The sequence below is a fragment of the Musa acuminata genome, chromosome BXJ2-4 (assembly GCF_036884655.1).
Source record: "Musa acuminata AAA Group cultivar baxijiao chromosome BXJ2-4, Cavendish_Baxijiao_AAA, whole genome shotgun sequence".
Lineage (NCBI taxonomy): Eukaryota > Viridiplantae > Streptophyta > Magnoliopsida > Zingiberales > Musaceae > Musa > Musa acuminata.
In genome coordinates this window covers 12,242,095-12,262,757 of record NC_088341.1, presented here as the reverse complement: position 1 = coordinate 12,262,757, position 20,663 = coordinate 12,242,095, and the positions used below count along the sequence as shown (strand labels likewise).

The following is a 20,663-nucleotide window of genomic DNA, read 5'->3' as shown; positions in this document are numbered from 1 at the left end:
GGTATGATGAGCTTAACTTGCTATTTACAATTGATACCATGATGAATTGTCATCTTGCTACATCCCACATTCGCATCATCTTTCAAATTTTGAAAATAGATACCTGGTATCATATTTTGAATTGGTATCATATTCCACATTCGCATCATCATGTGGATGTCGATAAGTTTAAATGAATATAACTTATCAGTTTGATACTTGAATTCAAAGGCCTTGAATTTAAGATTATCTTTTCTCAAAGTATGACATATAGATAGGGAGAGTTAAGGATAACTCCTTCACATATTTTGATCATCATAAAAAAGAAGGAGATTATTAAATCTCATATTTTGATGATGAAATCAATTAATAAATTATTTGACTTAATCTATGTGTTGAGATAAGTGTGTAGGATTAACTACGATAAAGGTAAAGCATAAAGTAGATGATGGGTCGAAGTCGAAGATTCAGACGATGTACCGGAAGTGTGTCGGGAGCTCATCGGGAGTTCGTCGGAAGCTCATCAGAAAATCACCGAGAGCTCATTGGAAGATTGCCGAGAGTTCGTCGGAACATCACCGAGAGTTCATCGAGAGTTCATCGGAAGCTCGCCGGAAGACTCGTCGAAAAAAAAATTGACATACCGGACTAATTGCTTGTCTTAATCCCACTTTTTCACCCAAGGCAATAGAATTGCTTAAACTGTGATATTATTTATGCATACAGATCTTTTTGGTGATTGTAGGCCGTATATACGTAAACTATTGTATGGGAAATCTGAGATAGCATGACAAAAATACTCCAGCTTTAACAGTGATTTCCATTGAGATCAACTTTCTAATAATCTGCGAGTGTATTTTCTTATTGTTTTTCTTTTAAAAACACATAATTGATACTCGTAATGTTTGTAGCAATAGATTTTGTTTGTGAAGTTCATTCCAATGTCTGTTCCAGAATTCATTAAATGTTTTCTCTCACATGGAATAAAGCCTGTTTTTGTTCTTTCCATATGCATTTTGGTTTTCAGGAGTCGATACCGCATGGAGTAAATAGTAGTAGGAGATTTGGTAATTGCATTCATGAGGTTGATTGTGGGAAGCGTGAAGGAAGATCAGACGTGTCACGTTGGAAAAATATCAGTCAAATATTTTTTACGCCGTCGACTTGAGTTTCCAGAAGCTTCAAAACCAAACACTTATCCTGAAAGTAAATAAACCGAGTTATCCATGATAGAAACACTGGTTCTTTGGACTTACGAGGCTTTAACCGAAAAATAAAAAGAGCACCATCCATTGTCAATTCTAGTGAAATTCATGCCACTGATATTGCCCTGTTTGGTATTTGTTATATTTTTAAATCCGGTCCCATTTTGCAAATACCTAAGAAGTCTGCAGAATAAGCAATGAGGGGGAAAGGCAAGGCAAACAACAAAAAAAAAAGTAGAAACTACCATCCACAGGCCCTTCTGGAAAATTTTTAATAATGAGTTGAGGATATATCTATCATCCAACCAACAATAACGCTGCAAATCTTTGACGCGACTTCCAAAAGCAAACACTGAAAAATAACGTACCAGATCCGTGAAGGTTTTTAAATCAGGCCCTGCCGCTGCAGATCCGAGAAGGTTTTTTTATTGTAGATGTTCCCTTCCCTGTCTTCATACTCTTCTTCAAGGTCTGGCCTCCACTTACTCAATCCTTGTCGTTCTTGGATTTTCTCCCAAAGTTCTTTGGCTTCCTGCTCTCATATGGATTGATAGACCTTTTCGTTAGGCTTGGGATGGTATTTCTCAAAGATTTAACATCCCCCCCCCTCCCCCCAAAAAAAAAATAACAAAAAGAGATATTTATTACTACCTGGATGGATGTGATCTCATTGAAGTTCTTGGTGTTGGGAATATTGAGACATCGCATTCCGTGCTGGTGACGCCACTCCTTGAAATGGCGTTCGAATGCCCTTCGTCCCCAGTAACTTTGGTTCCCACATATCTCGCATTTGAATTCCTGATGATAACAGAGGAGGTCATGGTCAACCCCGATATGTCATCATCTGCATAATATTTTTCTATAAAAAATATTGAGCAGATGACCTAAAAAACTATGACCTTAAAATAAATAATAAAAAAAACCTCTACGGTTCAGCACAACATTAATTAGACCAACTTACCCAAAAGTTTGATGAGGAAAAAACTCAGCTTAGAAAGTACACAAAGATACAAACTGCATGAAAAAAGAAGACAGTCCAAACCAGCATACCTGACCAAGTCCATGAAGCTTATAAAGCCAGTAGGGAATAGGCTTCCCATCCCAACCCATAGGTAACTTGAGAGGATTGTAGATCTGCTGCTCTTCATCGTCACTTTCTGTATCAGCTTGTATAACCTCCTGATCGAGGTAAAAAGGTATATCAGTGGGACTGAAATGACACAACAAAGTTTAAGGTGCTAAAGATCCAAATAACTATTAAGGCATGAAAGATCACATGTTATACATAATCATCACAAACAAGCATCTTGCTATTAACAACTATATCAGTTTCAGAAATTAAATACAGGTTAGACCTTTACATACAGGCAGGTATAGTACAAAAAATAGTTGGTACACTAATAAAATAAGAACAAAAATATAGTAATAGTATTTATTGAAACCAATTCACCAGCACACTAGTAACTGGTAGGACTTACACCCAAGTTTGTTACATCTTTCAACTACTAGCTACAAATAAAGAATTGAACAATCAAGAAGAAGAGATATTAAACATCAAATCCATGACATGGAAGAGGCATAAGTGATCTTGCATCATATTGCTGACTATGCATCGTACACGTTTAGTAACTTTAGTAGATTAGTACATCCACCTCAAAAGATCTAGAACCAGCAAGAGAGCAGTGTACCAGAATACCTGCACGGCCACATTTGCACATGTCGTTTTGTCACGGACAAACTTCTAAACAGGATGTTTGATGTAATGCTTATGTATGTCCGTGTCTTTTGATATATGTTTATATGTAGAGGGACAGTCGAAGGCTTAATAGTCCCATTTTAGTTGGGTTTGGTGGTCGTTTTAGGCTTGTAAATAAAGGTTGTATCATGTGAACACTTGTGAGAGATTTTCGATCTGTAATGGACCATTTTGACCCTTTGTTGTGCAACTATTCAGAGCTTGTAAAGTCTATTTATAATTTGCATTGTCTATGAAGTGTTTCCTGGAATGTTTGCTTATGGATCCCGAGTGAAGCGTTTTCTCTATCCCGTTCTCTCTTTTATGGATTCTAAGAGACCATGGGAGGCTTCAGGGAGACTGACCTTTGCGGACGGACACGCAAGGGTACCGCACGACTTAGGCAAAACCAGCTAAGTCCGTGATAGTTTGCTAACACAAATACAATCCAAATATAAAGTAATAAAACTAAATAATTAGAAACTAATAAGTACAATTCCACAAAAGGTGTAATTCACTTGAGTCTATCAAAATTCCAATATGCACCTCAGATATCAAAGGTAGAAGACCAAAAGCGGACATGCACAAGTACAGTCCATGACAGCCACAACAATCGACCAGCCAATCAGCAGCTTAATTGGCCTTCTTCAACAATAACAAACACAAGCGAGAGCATGCATATTCCAGAGGTATTCTATGTTCATTGAACTTTGCTTAAACTTGAAAAAGATCTCCATGCAAACACTACCGAAATAGAAAACAAATCAGACTTCTATAGATAGGTACAGGAAAACTATCCTCTGACAGAAAAGTTGCATGATTGAACGTGGTGTATCAAACCAGGGTCATGAGACCTGGCTTAACTTAGTGAATCAGAGTTATATATAAAAGAAGTACAAGTGTATAGCAATCTAAGTCCGCAAGGCACATAAATAAATACAAAAGCACAAACATTCCATAAGCTACAGAAATTACCAAAGCATGTGATGCTATGTACTTGATTGAAAATATCTAAACAACAAAGTACGATGCATTAAAACGTGAAAATCTTATCCATCAGTAAAGGCCCAAAACACTAAACATTTTTTTGTTACCAGTCACCATCATAATGATTTCATAGTATAACGGATGCTTACCTCTTCCCGTTCTGCTTCCATTTCCTCATATGTTAAAGCTTGTTTCTTTTCAACATTTTCTTTTGTTTGTTCAATAACCTGCCAACAGGATGAGAAACACAGACAACCGTATGTTATAAACACTAACAATGGACAGAGTCCAAACTTAAGCATACTTAGGGGTTGTGTGTGATGGTAGACATGCATATTTAGCTTATCTAAATGTGTGATACACACAGAAAGAACAAACACGACCAAATTTGCTTGTTTCTGATTCATTCCAAATTTAGATACTAGACATGGTTTCGATTTGCACAAAGCTCCATCCATGCTGTAACATCACAGGTACCAATAGTATGCCCAGACCCTTGTAATGAGCAACGACACTGAACCAAATTCCAACCATGTCGTATTGAACAAACTCATAATTAGCATGGGGCATGCTGGCAAATTTTAAAATCATGCAAAATACAATTGGCCTGGAATCCATTCTAACTGAGCAAACAGAATTTATGCAATCATTCTGTTGAAATAGACAAAAGGTGGAGACCTTGGTGTAGTGCAGTTAGATCTTACTTTATCTGTAACAAAAGATACACCACCGAGATGTCATTTCTTGACATTCAAAAGGACAATTACCATAGTTGATAACTTCCAAAACCAACACCAGTTCTTAATATGATGACTATGATGTATCAAGAATAGGTCAGAGCTCAAGGTCTCAAATATAAACCTGAATATCATCAGCACATTTTACTTATATAAGAGGCTAGCATGCCACTAAAAACACTAGGTAAAGCATGCTTAACAGAAGCATTGACCACAATCCTTTAAAAATATAACCAAATATAAAGAAAACAAATCACACGATTAAATTGCATAAGATATTCTTTTACCAGCCATCTGATGTTTTCAGAGACTCACCTCTTTTAGTAACTCACATATTCGTTGCAACTTTGCCTCCATTAAAGCAATTTCTTTCTTGGAACTCATCTGCTCTGCAGCACCATTTTGTTGTGTGTTTCGTGAGCCTTTGGTGAAATGTTTTCTGTCCAGTTGGTCTAAAGGTGTGTACTGCACAAGAGAAGAAACTGGGTATCAAAATAAAGTCATTAAATCCTTGAAACATTGAACAAATGACACAAGAACACGTCCAAGCAAAGATACATACAAGATAACGTACTCATTAAAAAAAATGTTCATCACTGTTAATAGAAAAATGTGGGAAAAAACTAGGGCCACGCAAACACATCAACAATCTTAAGTCGAACAAAAGATCAACTATAACATTGCAAGAAACCTAGATGCATTAGGTACTGAGATGACAATGGCACCTGCAGACCCGAAAATATGATGGATCCTCACCATCGATCCAATAAGCTTATTGGAACAAGCTTGGATCTTGGGTCCATGCTAATTGGTATATATAAACCCAATGTGCATGTATGGTGGTCGAGGCATATCATAATCTAGGGCTTTTGAGGCCCTATTTACAGCTTAGAAGTAGCAGTGAAGCCCAAAGAATCAAACCAATAATTATGCAACTTCAGATGTCAAAATCTTCTGGCCAGATTATTCTCCAACTTTAAAATTCCTCTGGAATCCCATATAGTTACTAGCAATGATATCGTGCTATTATTCTAGTATTCTACGGAACATTCATTTTTCCGTTTTCATGCAAAGCATAAAAAAGATGACAATGAAAACAAGAAAAGAGAACACCACAAAGTTTAGCCTTAACATGGAAAAAGATTGCAATGCCAAATGAACATGATGCGCAGAACAAACTTCTCCATTGTATCATAATCATATTTGCACCATATATAGAATATTTGTCCATCTAAAAGGACAAAATGTAGAAAGATCTTTCAACATTATTCCTTTCTTCTCATTTTGGTAGCAAGGAAACCAGAAACAAAACAATCATGGTTTCTGCTTTATTATTATATTAATAACTAAATTATGTGTATAGCCTCTGGTATTGAGACTACAAGCCGGAGAAAGAATGCAAAAAAAATGCTAGGAGAAAACAACAAGAGAAAACAAACAAGTGGAAGTAAAGATGAAAGGAATCGTTCACTGAAATTTACAGAGCTAAAAAGGCTTCTTTACTCAAATATCCTTGTAGATAGAACACTCAATGCCTCTAAGAAATGTACTAGGACCCAGAAGCCATTTACCGCTGATTACTTATAAGTTGTTATTTCAAGCTACTCAAGTAAGATTCTTATTCAACTAAGAAATCTGGTTTACCTCAGTAATAAAAATGGTTTTGAGATTTCAAAGTGGACTAAAATAAGAAATTGTGAAAAATTCCATTATCTCAAAATTGCCTAAAATAACAGTGGATGCAAACAAGAGAGTCAAAAACCAAAAATATGATAAGATAATACCATAAAAGAATGCCTAATTATTTTAGTGGCACAAGTGACTATCAACACCAAACAAATCCATAGACTGGTTGTCCCATATAAAGGATTACTTCTAAGACGATAATCCTATCATCTAAGTTTACCAGGCCATAAAATATTTCATTTACCTTGGAATACTTTTAGGCCTCATCTGAGCTACCAAACAAAGGAGGGCAAAACTATAATTATATTTAATTTCTAGAGAAAAAGGATATCCGAACAGAAGTCTGGAAACACTGAAAACACTAAAACAAGAGAAGCCCAAGAGAGTTACCATTGAAATTTTTCTTAGGTTTTATTCAAAAAGTACATAATGTGAAATGTAAAACTAAACAAGAGAAGACCACTTTAAACTTCCTTAGGTCTTACAAAATACATTTATATGCAAAATCTACAAAAACAAAAGTTTCCATAAAAGTTATGTTAAAAAAATAAATAAGGTGAATGAAATATGTTTTGAGTAGAAAAGTGAAACCCAAGATGCAGCATTTACGTATTATAAGTAAAGACGAGAAGAAATTTAACAACAGAAACCTTTGTCAAAAATAGCCGCTCTGCACGCTGCTGAAGTGTACCACCAGTTTTCAATCCCCGAGCAGCCAAGGCCTGAAAAATGAAATCGTTGTTTACTGTACTAAGTAGTCAGTAAAATAGAAAGAAGGTTGAAAAAATTTTCACAATAGAGAAGAAATTACTAAGATAAGCATAAATCATGCTCAACTAGATAAATACAGATGGCCCACAGTAACTCCTTACAGATATAACAAGCGTTATTGGTATACTAAGTGTCTATGTATTAAATGGATTTGCTTTATGCTTTACAACAAATACAAGCCCCAGTTCCAAATATTGGTGGCCGGCTAGTTGAATCCTTTTCAGCCATTGAAAAAGATCAAACATTGGAAAATCTAACAAATCTTATGATGGAAAAAATTGCTTAACCTGTTTCTTTATCAAGTCATGGGGCAGCATTGGAAAAGATCAAACAATAAGCCCGACAATGAGAACTATTACCATTTGTTGGATAGACAGCCTTGTTGGTGACACTTCATAAAGCAGGATAAAATATTTTAAGGGATCATCCCCAGCAACCAGCCTCTCTACTAAAGCTGTAGATCTGTGCTATATTCTACAAGAACAAATTTATGAAACAACAGTAGAGCTATCGAATCCCAGACAGAGACGTCTAAACTTACACATCATTTTTAAATATATAGCAACATGGGATGACTATGTTTAGGCAAAAGGCAACCGGGATTTAATTTCTCTATTAAGATCACGAAGGTGAAAAAAGTAGATTTGCCCATAAAACAATCATCAATGTGAATTTTTTAAATAGTGCAAAATTATATGAGAACTGCAAAGATAACTGAATTAAGCTAGAAAAGTTAGTACAATAAATGGGAGAGGGAAAGAAACTGACCTCTTTCAATTTTTCAGGTCCAACTTCCATAAGTTCTTCAACAGAACTGTAATAATCAAGATCAATCACAGCTTCCTGAGACTGAATAAGACCATCTTCTGAACCCTTATTTTCCCATCCCAAAACCGTTCCATCAGCCCACAGTTGTTCAAACTCAGTTCCCACCTGTTATGGAAAAATAAACATCTCAATTTGCTATCATGAAAGATAAAGTTTGATGAAATTAAAGGATCCAACCAACAGCTTTTCCTCCTTTCAGATAGCAAGGTGATTACCAATTTTCTTAAACTCAAGGCAAAGTGGTATATTGCACAAACATACAACTAACAAAATATCAAGGGTAAGGTGAAAATATCATAATTTGTTCACAATGCTTAATAGATCAGGAATAGCTAAAGTTAGGGTAATGGAAAAGAAGAAATATAGAAAGAGAAACCTAACCCACACAAAATTGAGTACGTGTTTATCTCAATGTTGTAACTATGACAACCAGAATTTACAAATTGGAATTTTTTTATCTGATTTAGCATCTCAAAACTACCCAACAGTAACTCAACCTGAGATGCAGCCCATGCCAAAGAGTGTATTTATGCATCCAAGTATACAGGTTACCCACACAAATGAAATTTATAAATAAATGGCTTGCCTAGAGAGAATGGGCTTCGCTTCATGCAAAACCCAATAAAACGCTTGACAGATTGATATCAAAAGGATTCTCCAAATTAATTAATGTAGCTGAATTAGAAGAGGACATTAAAAGAAACCTTGGCGAATAGCCTATCCAGATCTTGAAGCGGCTGAGTACGCTCCACAAATGATATTAAATATTCCAGAACATGCTCCAAATATTCTCTGTACTGCCTGCAGAACACAACAAGAAGTAACGCCAGATATACCCATTGCAGTTCATGTCACTATTTTCACTCTCAACAAAATCTACCATCACAAGTTAAGCAATAACGCATGAAAAATTATTAATAAATAAAGCAACAACACATGAAAACTTCTTCAAAAATTAGCTGGCAGACAACATGGTAACAAAATTAGATAAATCATAATCTTCCTCCAATCTCCTAGAACAAAAGCCATTGAGATAAGAGTGATGCATGAGCAATACAAGAAGAAACAAGGTAGATACTGAAGATTAAGGTAAAAATACTAACTAAATCAATACATAGTCAATAATTATCAGTCTGATCAAGGACTGGGTACAGGCCCATATAGTTCAATGACAGTCAAAATTCTTTTTGTTTTCATGGTAGATACTGAAGATTAAGGTACAAACAGGGTATATACTGCAGATTAAGGTACAGATACCAACTGAACCAATACATAGTCAATAATTACAAGTCTGATCAAGGACTGGGTACTGGCCCATATAGTTCAATGACAGTCAAAATTCTTTTTGTTTTCATGGTTGACATATGACCTAGTGTATCAGTACCATACCGATCCAACAAGATATCAATACTATCATCGAATTGAGATTTTAAACCTTGCTGGAAAACAGTGAAGACCATTCAAGATTATTTTGTGCAAATGGTAAAGATGTCATATCTGGGATGAAATCAAATAGCAAAATATATCTAGATTAGGCTCTTACCTGCTCAACTTTAGATTGCAAGGAACTTTTTGCGTTTGTGAAAATGAATCCAAAAATGCAGTGTACTCCATGGTCTCACCAAATTTTGAATTGATGTACTCATTGTATAATTCATGCATGTCTAGGTATCGACCAAAACCTTCCTACAAAATCAAACCAAAATTTCGAAAAAAGATAAGATGATCAGTAAAAGAAATCATAGTGAAGTTGACCAGAGATATTAACCAGAGAGACCAATAAAAAGCTTTGCCAAAATATTCACAGGACCAAAAACACCCATATTTGAAAACAAGGCAACAGATGCTTAACACATAATTAAATTCCTAGACCTTACCATGTGTCCCAGCATGATCCTGCAAGCAAAATCATAAAATCCTGCAGAAATTAGAGTACAAAATCACAAAAGAGGTCGATTTTGTTCTGTATTGTGATGTATGCATGAAAATATAACAAAATTGTGGCTCACAAAAGTTTCACACACACTTAAAAGAGTACACAAAAAGGAAAGGTTTAAGATGACCCAACCCTTCTTTCCCCATGTTGAGATAAGTCACATAAATTACCAATGTGTGGACCAATGAAAATCTGATAAAAATTCTTTTTATTTGAATTTTCAAACACAAGTGATGTTATGGGTGATCAATCAATGGAAGAACTTAACCATATTTAGATGCTTTTGCACATGCCTGCATTGACATCAAATCTCAACATATACCAGATGACAATCTTACCCATAGTCTTAAAAGAGAAGTGTTTTAATGTTGCTACGTTAGACAGTAAATAATGTGCACAAAAAGAAAATGTATGCACGGTAAGCCTAAACAACATATAAAGGATGTGCAAACATATCATGTAGCAGTACGAGATAGAATGGTCTAAAAGGACTTCTAACAATTGTCATGACAATGATTTGGTTTAAATAAAATAATACACACTTTTTCACCAAGAATCTAACAAGAGATGCAGTAGCCAAATGAACCATGCAATATCCCTGTACTCTGAAAATGCTGAGATGGACATGTGAAATTACTAAGAAAGGCAGAAATAAAAATATTTTTATTCATGAACAACTAAGTATCGTTTCGATAAAGGATAAGATGAGAGAGAATAGTTTAAGAAGGTATACACATGTGCTTAAGAGATCTCTAGATGCGATAGTTACAAGATGTGAAATGGTTAATGTTAGCGGTACAAGAAAGACCTAAACAAATTTTAATAAAAATTATAAATAAAGATTTAGGTACTCTAAACTTAAATGATTTTTTACAAATATTAATGACAGCAAAAGATCCATGTAGTCAATCCTAAATAGTTAGGACTTACAACTTTGTTGGTGTTGTTGTATTCACCTGGCCCCCACTATCGATAGAGAAACCATCTAGAGGCAAGATCACCAAGATGTGTACTTATACAATTTAATAATTAGAAGAAAAGGACCAATAAACAACAGTAAAAAGATACACAAGATTCAATCATAATTACTAATGTATTATCTATGCTCCACTGACCTGTCAGGATACACTAAGTACAAAAATATAGATCCAACGAGATTAGTGGCTGTTTGATCAGTTTTTAAATGCTAAACTCAACTCACACAACTTAAACCAACTTAGGCTCAGAATCGACTTAAACTGAATCAATATAGGATTGTTCAAATTTTAACAAGGATCCTAATGTTTGCAGCAGCTCATATGCATGCAAATAGGTGTGTTGTCATCTGATCACCTCAGACAAGAATTATGCAGCTTCATTCAGTGGTAAGACTACGTCCCTAATACAATATTGCATATACAACATGGCAACATCCTGAGTTCCCACAACTGAAATATGTAATCACATCTATGGGTCATTGCCGCATATGCTTCCCTTCATTCTTACTGCTAATTTTAGTGCTTACTGCTTACCATTAATGTTTTAGGTATAATACACATGCCACTACAGTACTCCATTAATCTTGTAAACAGCTAAACCTATATCTACTTATTATTAAAATCACCAAAGATGGTCTTGTGGGTTACGTATATAATAAATACTGTTGAATGAAAATATAACAGGGACATATCTTCTAGTTACCCCTCCGTTGTTACAGATCAGTAATAAAGAAAAAGTAAATAAATTAAATCATGGAGTTGCCACCAGATGATTTTATAGAATAAGCTTGAACTGTGATAATGGTTCCTTGGTGGAGAAATAGAATCAAGTCTAGATATGCGGCCTAGACAAAAATATCAGTAGTGCATAGAGAGAGCAACATGAAATGACTACACATTTATAAACTCCTGAATTCTAATAGGAACCGATAATACCTCGCCACTGAACTCAATATGTGGTTCTTCCTTTAGTAACTCTTCATTATCCTCGGTAGCATCAACCACGCGAGCAGCTGGATGTCTTCTGTGGTAATCACGAATCTGAAAAACAAAAAGGCTAATACGTGAGGTAAACAAGAAAGAAGCTTATGACAAAAGTATACTAAACAAAAAATTACCAAAACGTACATGCAAACCAAAGCAATGCCTAACCATTTCAAGATTAAGTTAGCCCAACTTCATCAGATAAAGCAACTATATGCGACAAGGGATGTAACATACGCCCAGTGTCCAAGATTTTGAATGAAGAACGTCCTAGTGGATGCAAGTGTCTTTTAATTCAATGTCAAAAATCACAATTTCTTGATAATTGTGATTTTCTTTTCCAAGGGCTAGGGCTTGAAAGAACGCCTACCTCCTTAAGACGATCATAAAACGCACTGAAGAGATTGGTTGTGCCACTTGCGGTCTGCCCTCCGAGCGCCGCAATCTCATCTCTCCTCGCATTGTCCTTGTCCTCGTATATATCAATCTTTCGAAAGACGAATTCGAAACCAATTTATTATACAAGAAACGCACAGAATCAAGAAAGCAGAGAACAGGAACATAATCAAAAGAAATGAGGGCCGTATCAAGGGGGAACCAGAGGGAAAACGCGCAAGAACTTACGAGCTTCTCGGTGGTGCTGGTGATGACATCGATCATGTGGCGGACGCGGTGGCTCTGGAAGAGGCGGTCCCGGTTGTTGGCCGGTTCGCGCTGGAGCTCCCGCACGATGAGCCGCTCGAGCCGCTCCACGTCCTCGTGGGCGGAGCGCGTCACCTCCAGGAGGGTCGAAGACATCCGCGCCTTCCGCTCGCCTGAGAGAGATGGAGAGGCGAAGGGGAGTCAGAGGAGCGTTTCTAGGGTTGTTGGATGGGGCAGAGTTTCTTGAAGCGGCAGAACCAAGCGAGGGAGATGGTCGATGTCGTCGGTTTAATCGAACGGTGGCGGTATGTCTGTTCGAGGGACGCGAAAGCAAAAGAAAACTTATTGGATCCGTGTGATGTAGCTCACAAGTGCAATCTACGGTCGAGATTAGAGGATGCTTTCGTATCGTTGAAAGAGCATGCCAAAAAAAATCATTAAAAATAAGAAAATAAACAACTACTTACTAACAGAGTTAAGCCGCGGATTACTTATATTGTTATGATTTGATCGTATCTAAGATTATCTTTATATTTTTTATAAATATAACATATAAGCTCTTCTCGTCAAGTTTGACTTAATAAATATTAGAATATAAATATGTTAACTCATAATAAATTATTAATATAATAATATATTTAATTTAAATTTTAAAAAAATCTATCTTGTCGAGAAAAAGGAAGCAACAAAGGTCATAACGTTGGATGAAGACGAAGAGGTAGAGATAGAAGAGGGCAGAGGTAGAAGTGAGGAAGTGCTGGATCACCACATCGTAGGCACGATGGGTGAAGGCATAAGAGAGGACGAAGTGAGAGGTGGTGGGGACGAAAACACCCAAGAGGAGGAAGAGGGACTAGGAGATCATTGTATACTTAGCGTCAGATTAGTCAATGCACATCTACTTGAGGTAGGACCGGAAGCTCTTGAGCTTATCATCAACGTAGGAGAGATTGCATGCGTACAACGCATTGTTAGGCAACAACGGCTTAGTGTTTCTACTGGTGGTCGCTTTCACGAAGACGTCTCCTCCCACCATTGATGGTGATCTCAATTTTTTTAATTTAAATTATATATATTATTATATTAATAGTTTATTATAAGTCGGTATATCACATAAGTAAACTTTAAAGTCTGTTAATTAAGACTTGACAAGAAGAGCTAATATGTTATGTTTTTGAAAATATATTAGTTATTTTAGGCACGAGCAACGAGAAAAACGAGGAGTTACATTTTGTTGAGGAGAGGTAGGTTTTCCTACTTTTATTGAAAATAAAAGTTTATATTTTGATTCTTTAAATATTAATTTTGTATCATTTAAAAATATTTATCAATCATTTTAATATCAAAATATTTATTATTGAATTAAAATATATTATCTAAAATTTTTAAGGGATTCTTTAATCCTCTTTAAGGGTTTTTATTTTCGATTTAAACATATTAAAATTATACATTTTTTATGTATTAAATACATGATATCTGATTTTTCATATTTGGATTAAGAATGTTATTTTCTCATATTACATTTTATCTTTTAATCTTATTTGGATTAAAATATATAATTAGTATTTTACAAATTATTTCTTAATCCTTTAAATGTTAAAATTTTTATTATTAAATTATAATACATTATCTAAAAAAAATTTATCCCTTTTAAGATTTAGAATTTTATCGTTTGATTAGATCATGTTGAAATTATTCATGTCATATGTATTCAAAATATGATTTCTAATTTTTATTGAATAAAGAATGTTATTTTTGAAGTATATCTTTCAATCTTATTTCATAATCTATTGTTATGTTTTAATGTATTATTTTTAGTGAATATATGTTATATTTTTAGTGAATATATATTGATAAAATTAGATAGAAATATGATTAAAACAACCCGCAAGCTAGGTCCAACCCATGAGTTAGGCCCTAACCCGCAAGCTAATCCAGCCCAACCCAACATGGGAAGTCATGTGCGATGCATATGACTAATCCGTGGGCCAAGGTTGGCCTAGCCTAGTGTGATGCATGCACAATTATGTGCATTGCACATGACTAGTATATGAGTTAGCACAATTATGTAATTGTTGGATTTGAGCCTAAATTTTGATTGAATTAAATCAGACTTAATTAATCAAATAAATTTATGATGATTCCAAATTGATTAAATTATTCAAGTTAGTTTTACCTAATTTAAATTTAATTTAGTCTAAATTATACTAGCTTAAGGTAGTTTCAGACAAGTTAAATGAGGATTAGATATCGGTTCAACTAGGTTCTCTAGGGAAATCTATGATGCGATATCATATGCATAGTGGAAGACTATTAAAACAAAATCTCCAAAATTTCCAAAGATGTATTCATCATCATGCGAAGATTGGTGCGTAAAATTCATGAAACTTAAAAGCCATATATGAGATAGATTATGTTACATAGAGAAATCGTATATCCCTAAATCTCTGCAGATCTGTAGGAGAGGATGAAGGATATCAAGCATTCTTCTTTCTAGTGGTGATACACACAACAACGCTGTAACGATGCTCCTCAAATCTTCATGCCTACTATTTGAGAAGGAGAAGGGGAGAGGAGAATAGGATATGGTAACCCAAAAAGGCTTTAGCCTATGAACCATTGGTTCCCTCCTATTTATAGAGGTCCCCTATCAACTTAACCCTAATTGATCCTACCCTATTGGATATTGGATTTCCATCCAACTACCCAAGTCTCTTAGATTAGTGGATCTCTATCCAATAATCTCTCAGTGGCTTTTATTAGATCTCATTCATAGGATCCAATAATTCAGGGGTTTATTGGATATCCAATAAGATAGGGACTTTGGCGGATATCTCATATCTGAACCTCTACTCATCGCAATGCCTACCATATGTATGTGACCCTCTAGGCCCAATATCGAGTTGGCAGTGAGTCATACCTGTTAGAACTCATTATGATTTAGTGAATTATTATCTCTATAATAATTACCTGGACTCATCGACTACGGACGTACTAGGCCACTACACCGCAGTCCTTAAACGATACAGGGGAATCCAATCCATTGGACCTATCTATCCTCAATTATCATGTATCTTGTTAGAACCCTTGCGGATTCTAAGCTTGGAGTTGATCACTTTAGGGGATCGGCCTCCTTGGAACTCTATATGTGTTCCTTCCTTCAGGTTGCTACTCAAAGGCTGATAAAAAGATTCATCTATTTGTTCTTAAAAGAGAATGAATATATGACTATTTATAGGGCTTCTAAACCCCAACTCCTAATAGGACTCCTACTTCTAACCAACTCATAATGCTTCTCTAAGAAGCAACCTCCAAACTAATCATATCCTTAGCCGGTCTCTTCACCTCTTTAATAGGGGTTGGCTATGTAGGTTTTATATGCATGCCCCTTTCAATGAAACTCAATTATGACTCTCCTAGCTAGAGTCCTAATAGACCCGCCCTCTTTAAATCAACCTTGTCCTTGAGGTTGACGATCCATGAATTCTGAGAATTTGATCTTCAAGTCATCATATTTCTCCAAAGTGGCATCTTTTACTGGTAGGTTCGCCCATTATATTAGCACTTCAGTAGTAGGTTGTCGTCGTCGAGTCATGATCTGTCGATCAATAATAGCTCTCGGTTGGGACTAGAGTTCTCCCTGGGTAGTCATATTTGGTAGATGGCTTTGAGCTGTCTCATTTTATCCCAGAGCTTCAAACACGACACATGGAAGACTGGATGAATTCGGGAGCTAGCGGGTAAGTCCAATCTATATGCTACCGCTCCGATACGCTCCAAAATTTAGTAGGGTCCATAGAATCGAAGTGAAAGCTTCATAGATGCTTTGGTCTGGATTGATGTTTGCTTGTATGGCTGGAGCCATAGGAAGACCCAATCTCCTACTGAAAATTCTCTTTCGCCTTTGTAATGAGATTATATTTTAGCAACTTCGGTATTTTATCTTTGTCCTATAGTTTTCTGTCTACTTGTTCTACTTTAGAGGTGCCCAACACATTTTGAGATCATAAGAGGAGGTCGACCATACATAGTATCATAGAGAGTACATTTTGTGGATGAATGATAAGTTGTATTATAACACCACTCGGCCCAGGGAAGCCACTCTATCCACTCTTTTGGTCGGTCATTGGTGAAAAATCTGAGATATGTCTCCAAATACCTGTTCACTACTAGTCATAGGTGCCCTGTAAGCCAATCACGTAAGTAATAACACGTGTGACTTGATATATTATCTTTTTGCTTATTATATTTTGGCATTTATCACTTTATATTATTTGTTACATATATATATATATATATATATATATAAATATATATGTATGTATATATATATATATATATATATATATATATATATATATATATATATATATATATATATATATATATATATATATATATGTATGTATGTATATATATATGTATGTATGTATGTATATATATATATATATATATATATATATATATATATATGTATGTATGTATATATATATATGTATGTATGTATATATATATATATATATATATATATATATATATGTATATATATATATATATATATATATGTATGTATGTATATATATATATATATATATATATATATATATATGTATGTATATATATATATATATATATATATATATATATATACATACATACATATATATATACATACATACATATATATATATATATATATATATATATATATATATATATATATATATATATATATATATATATATATGTGTATATCCTTGGATTTGTGCAATAGGAATCAGATCATGATGAGATCACGAGAATGAGATCGATTCACCTTTAAACGCAGATCCTAAATAATCTCGGTTATAGATTACTCGAGAGAGACATCGAGATAATCGGACAAACTGGTGTGTTGTATACCTGTCCTTATAATGGATGCAGCTGATCTCAAAACTGCTCGTGTGGGGATACTATGGATACAATATAGGTGCTCATTGGGGAATGAATTCATTGATTGATCAGCTTACAAAATGTTGAATGGTTGATGATGTCTTATTGTCAGATAGCGATTCCGTAGTCCCAATGGTGTATTTGGTCCTTAGACTTGAGATACCAAGGATGTCATGTATGAGTGCTCTATTCTTTGATATCGAACTTATATGTTTGGATGTCCCAGATCTAGCACAACCGGTCATCAGGAGTGGTAGTCAATCTTATGAGGGCTATTGAGTATCGATAGAGGATCATCCACTCTTGGTGTCATGAGAGGAATGTCCCATGTGTTCATGCTCAAACATATCCCTGGTCAGGGTCATTCGGATTGAGATAAAAAGAGTACTCCGGGAGAATCCGATTAGAGCGAGACTCGAGTAGAAACCGTATTGATCTGACAACACCATGCCTGGTATATAGTCTCTAGGATATTAGATGGATGAGTGACTATAAATACATGGTAACTGAGGATATATATGTCTAATGGATTGGATTCCCCTGTATCGCTTGGGGACTGCGGCGTAGTGGCATAGTATGTTCATAGTTGATGAGTCAAGTGAATTATTATGAAGATAATAATTCACCGAGTCGGAAGGAGTTCTGACATGTATGACTAACGACCAACTTGATATTAGGCCTAGATGGTCACACACATATAGTAGGTATTACGATGAGTAGAGGTTCGGATATGAGATATCCGTCGGAGCCCATATCTTATTGGATATCCAATAAGCCCTTAAATTATTGGATCATATGGATGAGATACAATAAGAGCACATGAGAGATTATTGGATAAAGATCCACTAATCTAAGAGGTTTGGGTAGTTGGATGGAGATCTAATGCCCAATGAGGGAGGATCCATAATGGTTAAGTTGATAGGGGACCTCTATAAATAGAAGGGATTCAATAGTTCATAGGATAGAGCCTTTTGTTTCCTATCCTATTCTCCTCCCCCTCTCCACCTCAGAGTAGGCTTGGAGTTTTGAGGAGCATTATCGCAGCCCTACTGTGTGGATCACTACTATAGAGGAGGGCGCTTGACCTCCTTCACCATCTTCTAGAGATATGTAAGGATTCAAGGATATACGATCTCCCTAGGTAACACAATCTATTTCATATGTGGTTTTCTATTTCATGGATTTTTGCATACCAATCTTCGCACGACGATGAACATCTCTTTGGGAATAGGGAATTTTGATTTTTTTCTTCTGCTACACATGTGATGTCGCCCCCCCCCCTAAGATTTCCCAACAAATGGGCACTGGAAGAGGAACTGCAAAGAGTACCTTGTAGAAAGGGTGAAATAGAAGCTTGAAGAAGCTTCAGGTACATTCATGATCAATCTCCAATTGTTAGATTTTTGTGATAGTACATTGGTATTGGATACCGGTATTGCTTATCACATTTGTAATTTATTGGAGATTCTGGCATAACCGAGGAGATTGGCGAGAGAAATATTACATAATGGTTTTTTTGTGCTAGACACTACTCCACATATCATGAATGTAAGTGTCTAAGAGGAGACAATATGATGTGAACAATGCATATATATGGTATTGTAGGCTTGGTCACATCCATTAGGGAAAAGATTCAAAAGTTGTTAAAGGATGGATATCTAGATCCATTTGACTATCAGTCATATACAACTTGCGAGCCTTGCCTTCGTGAAAAACTGACCAACTCTCCATTTAATAGAACTAGAGAGAGAGAGCCACTGAGCTACTGGAACTCATACATAGTGATGTATGTAGACCCATGTTAACCCATGTCATTGGTGATTACTCCTACTTCATTACCTTTACTGATGATTTTTCAAGGTATGGACATGTGTACTTAATGAAGTATAAGTCCAAGGCTTTTGAGAAATTCAGAAAATATAAGAATGAATCGGAGAACCAGATTGGAAAGAGTATATTTTTGATTAGATCGAGGAGGTGAGTACTTGAGTATAGAGTTTACCTAGTTCCTCAAGGACCATAAGATTCTATCCTAATGGACACCTTCTTATACATCTCAGCTCAATGGTGTATCTAAAAGGAGGAATCATACACTGTTAAATATGGTACGATCTATGATGAGTTTCACTGACTTACCCATCTTATTCTGGGGATATACCCTAAAGACCGTAGCTTACCTACTGAATAGAGTTCCAACTATGTCGGTAGTGTCTACACTATATGAGATATGAAAAGGGAAGAAGTATGATCTTAAAGTTATTAAGATTTCGGGCTGCTCTGCCCACGTTAAAAGATAAAACCCCGATAAGTTGGAATCGAGGATGGAGCAACGCAAGTTTGTGTGATACCCCAAAGAAACTTGTGTATATTATTTCTATCATCCTAAGGACCAAAAGGTCTCTGTAGCTAAGAGAGCGATGTTCCTTAAGAAGGAATATATTCTTGGCGGAGATAGTGGGAGCATGATAGAGTTGAGCAAGGTTGGAGAACCTAGCTCAAGTACCACTCCATAACTAGAGTATGTTCAGGTACCTAACACATAAGTTCCAATTTTATATAGGTCCAGAAAAGTATCTCATCCTCCCGAGAGATATGTGGGACATATTGGAGGAGAGGATGATGAGGATATTGACCATCAAACCTACGAGGAGGCTATTATGAGTATAGACTCCGAGAAGTGGCAAGAAGTCATGAATTCTGAGATGGATTCCATGTACTCTAATAAGGTTTGTAATCTAGTTGATGAGCCCGAGGTTATTGTATCTATCGGTTACAAGTGGATCTTTAACAAAAAGATCGGAGTAGATGGAAAGGTAAAGACCTATAAAGTAAGGCTAGTGGCTAAGGGGTATCGTCAAAGGTAATGTGTTGACTATGATGAAACATTCTCACCCGTAGTTATGCTAAAATCTATATAAATTTTATTGGCTATTACAATACACTATGATTATGATATTTGGCATATGGATGTTAAAATCACATTCCTCTATGACAACCTCGAGAAGGAGGTGTATATGATACAGCCTGAGGAATTAGTGTCCAAGGACTGCCCGAGGTGTATAACACATGTTCTGAGTGTCACAAGCAGGGATCAGACAGATTCAGGCTTGAAGCACTAGAAAGCAGTAAAGTGTATCCTTAAGTACCTGAGAAGGACTAAGGATCTTTTACTAGTATATGGAGGTAGTAGCCTCAGGGTTGAAGGCTACACATACTCGAGTTTTTAATTTGATGTTGATGATAGCAAGCCGAATTCGGGGTATG

General features: G+C 35.6%; 1 protein-coding gene across 1 annotated transcript; it reads right to left on the bottom strand.

Moving 5' to 3' along the window:
• Positions 1-1,426: 1,426 nt before the first annotated feature.
• On the bottom strand, positions 1,427-12,754 carry LOC135610062 (splicing factor SF3a60 homolog). The gene is made up of 12 exons (XM_065104035.1): positions 12,450-12,754; positions 12,196-12,312; positions 11,778-11,882; positions 9,472-9,614; positions 8,633-8,729; positions 7,869-8,033; positions 6,980-7,051; positions 4,959-5,108; positions 4,056-4,133; positions 2,235-2,363; positions 1,836-1,982; positions 1,427-1,716 (listed from the first exon to the last, which is right to left on the bottom strand). Exons 1-12 carry the CDS (start codon positions 12,621-12,623, stop codon positions 1,570-1,572), a joined length of 1,524 nt encoding a protein of 507 aa, XP_064960107.1. The 5' UTR covers positions 12,624-12,754; the 3' UTR covers positions 1,427-1,569.
• Positions 12,755-20,663: the final 7,909 nt, after the last annotated feature.

What these genes read in the sequence shown, in the direction of transcription:
- LOC135610062 (XM_065104035.1), bottom strand. Translation starts at nt 12,623, where the DNA reads ATGTCTTCGACCCTCCTGGAGGTGACGCGCTCCGCCCACGAGGACGTG. An exon ending in AGCGGCTATTTTTGACAAAG is followed by an intron (nt 5,109 to 6,979) that starts GTTTCTGTTGTT and finishes TCTCTTGTGCAG; the next exon opens with TACACACCTTTAGACCAACT. An exon ending in AGCTTCATGGACTTGGTCAG is followed by an intron (nt 1,983 to 2,234) that starts GTATGCTGGTTT and finishes TGTTATCATCAG; the next exon opens with GAATTCAAATGCGAGATATG.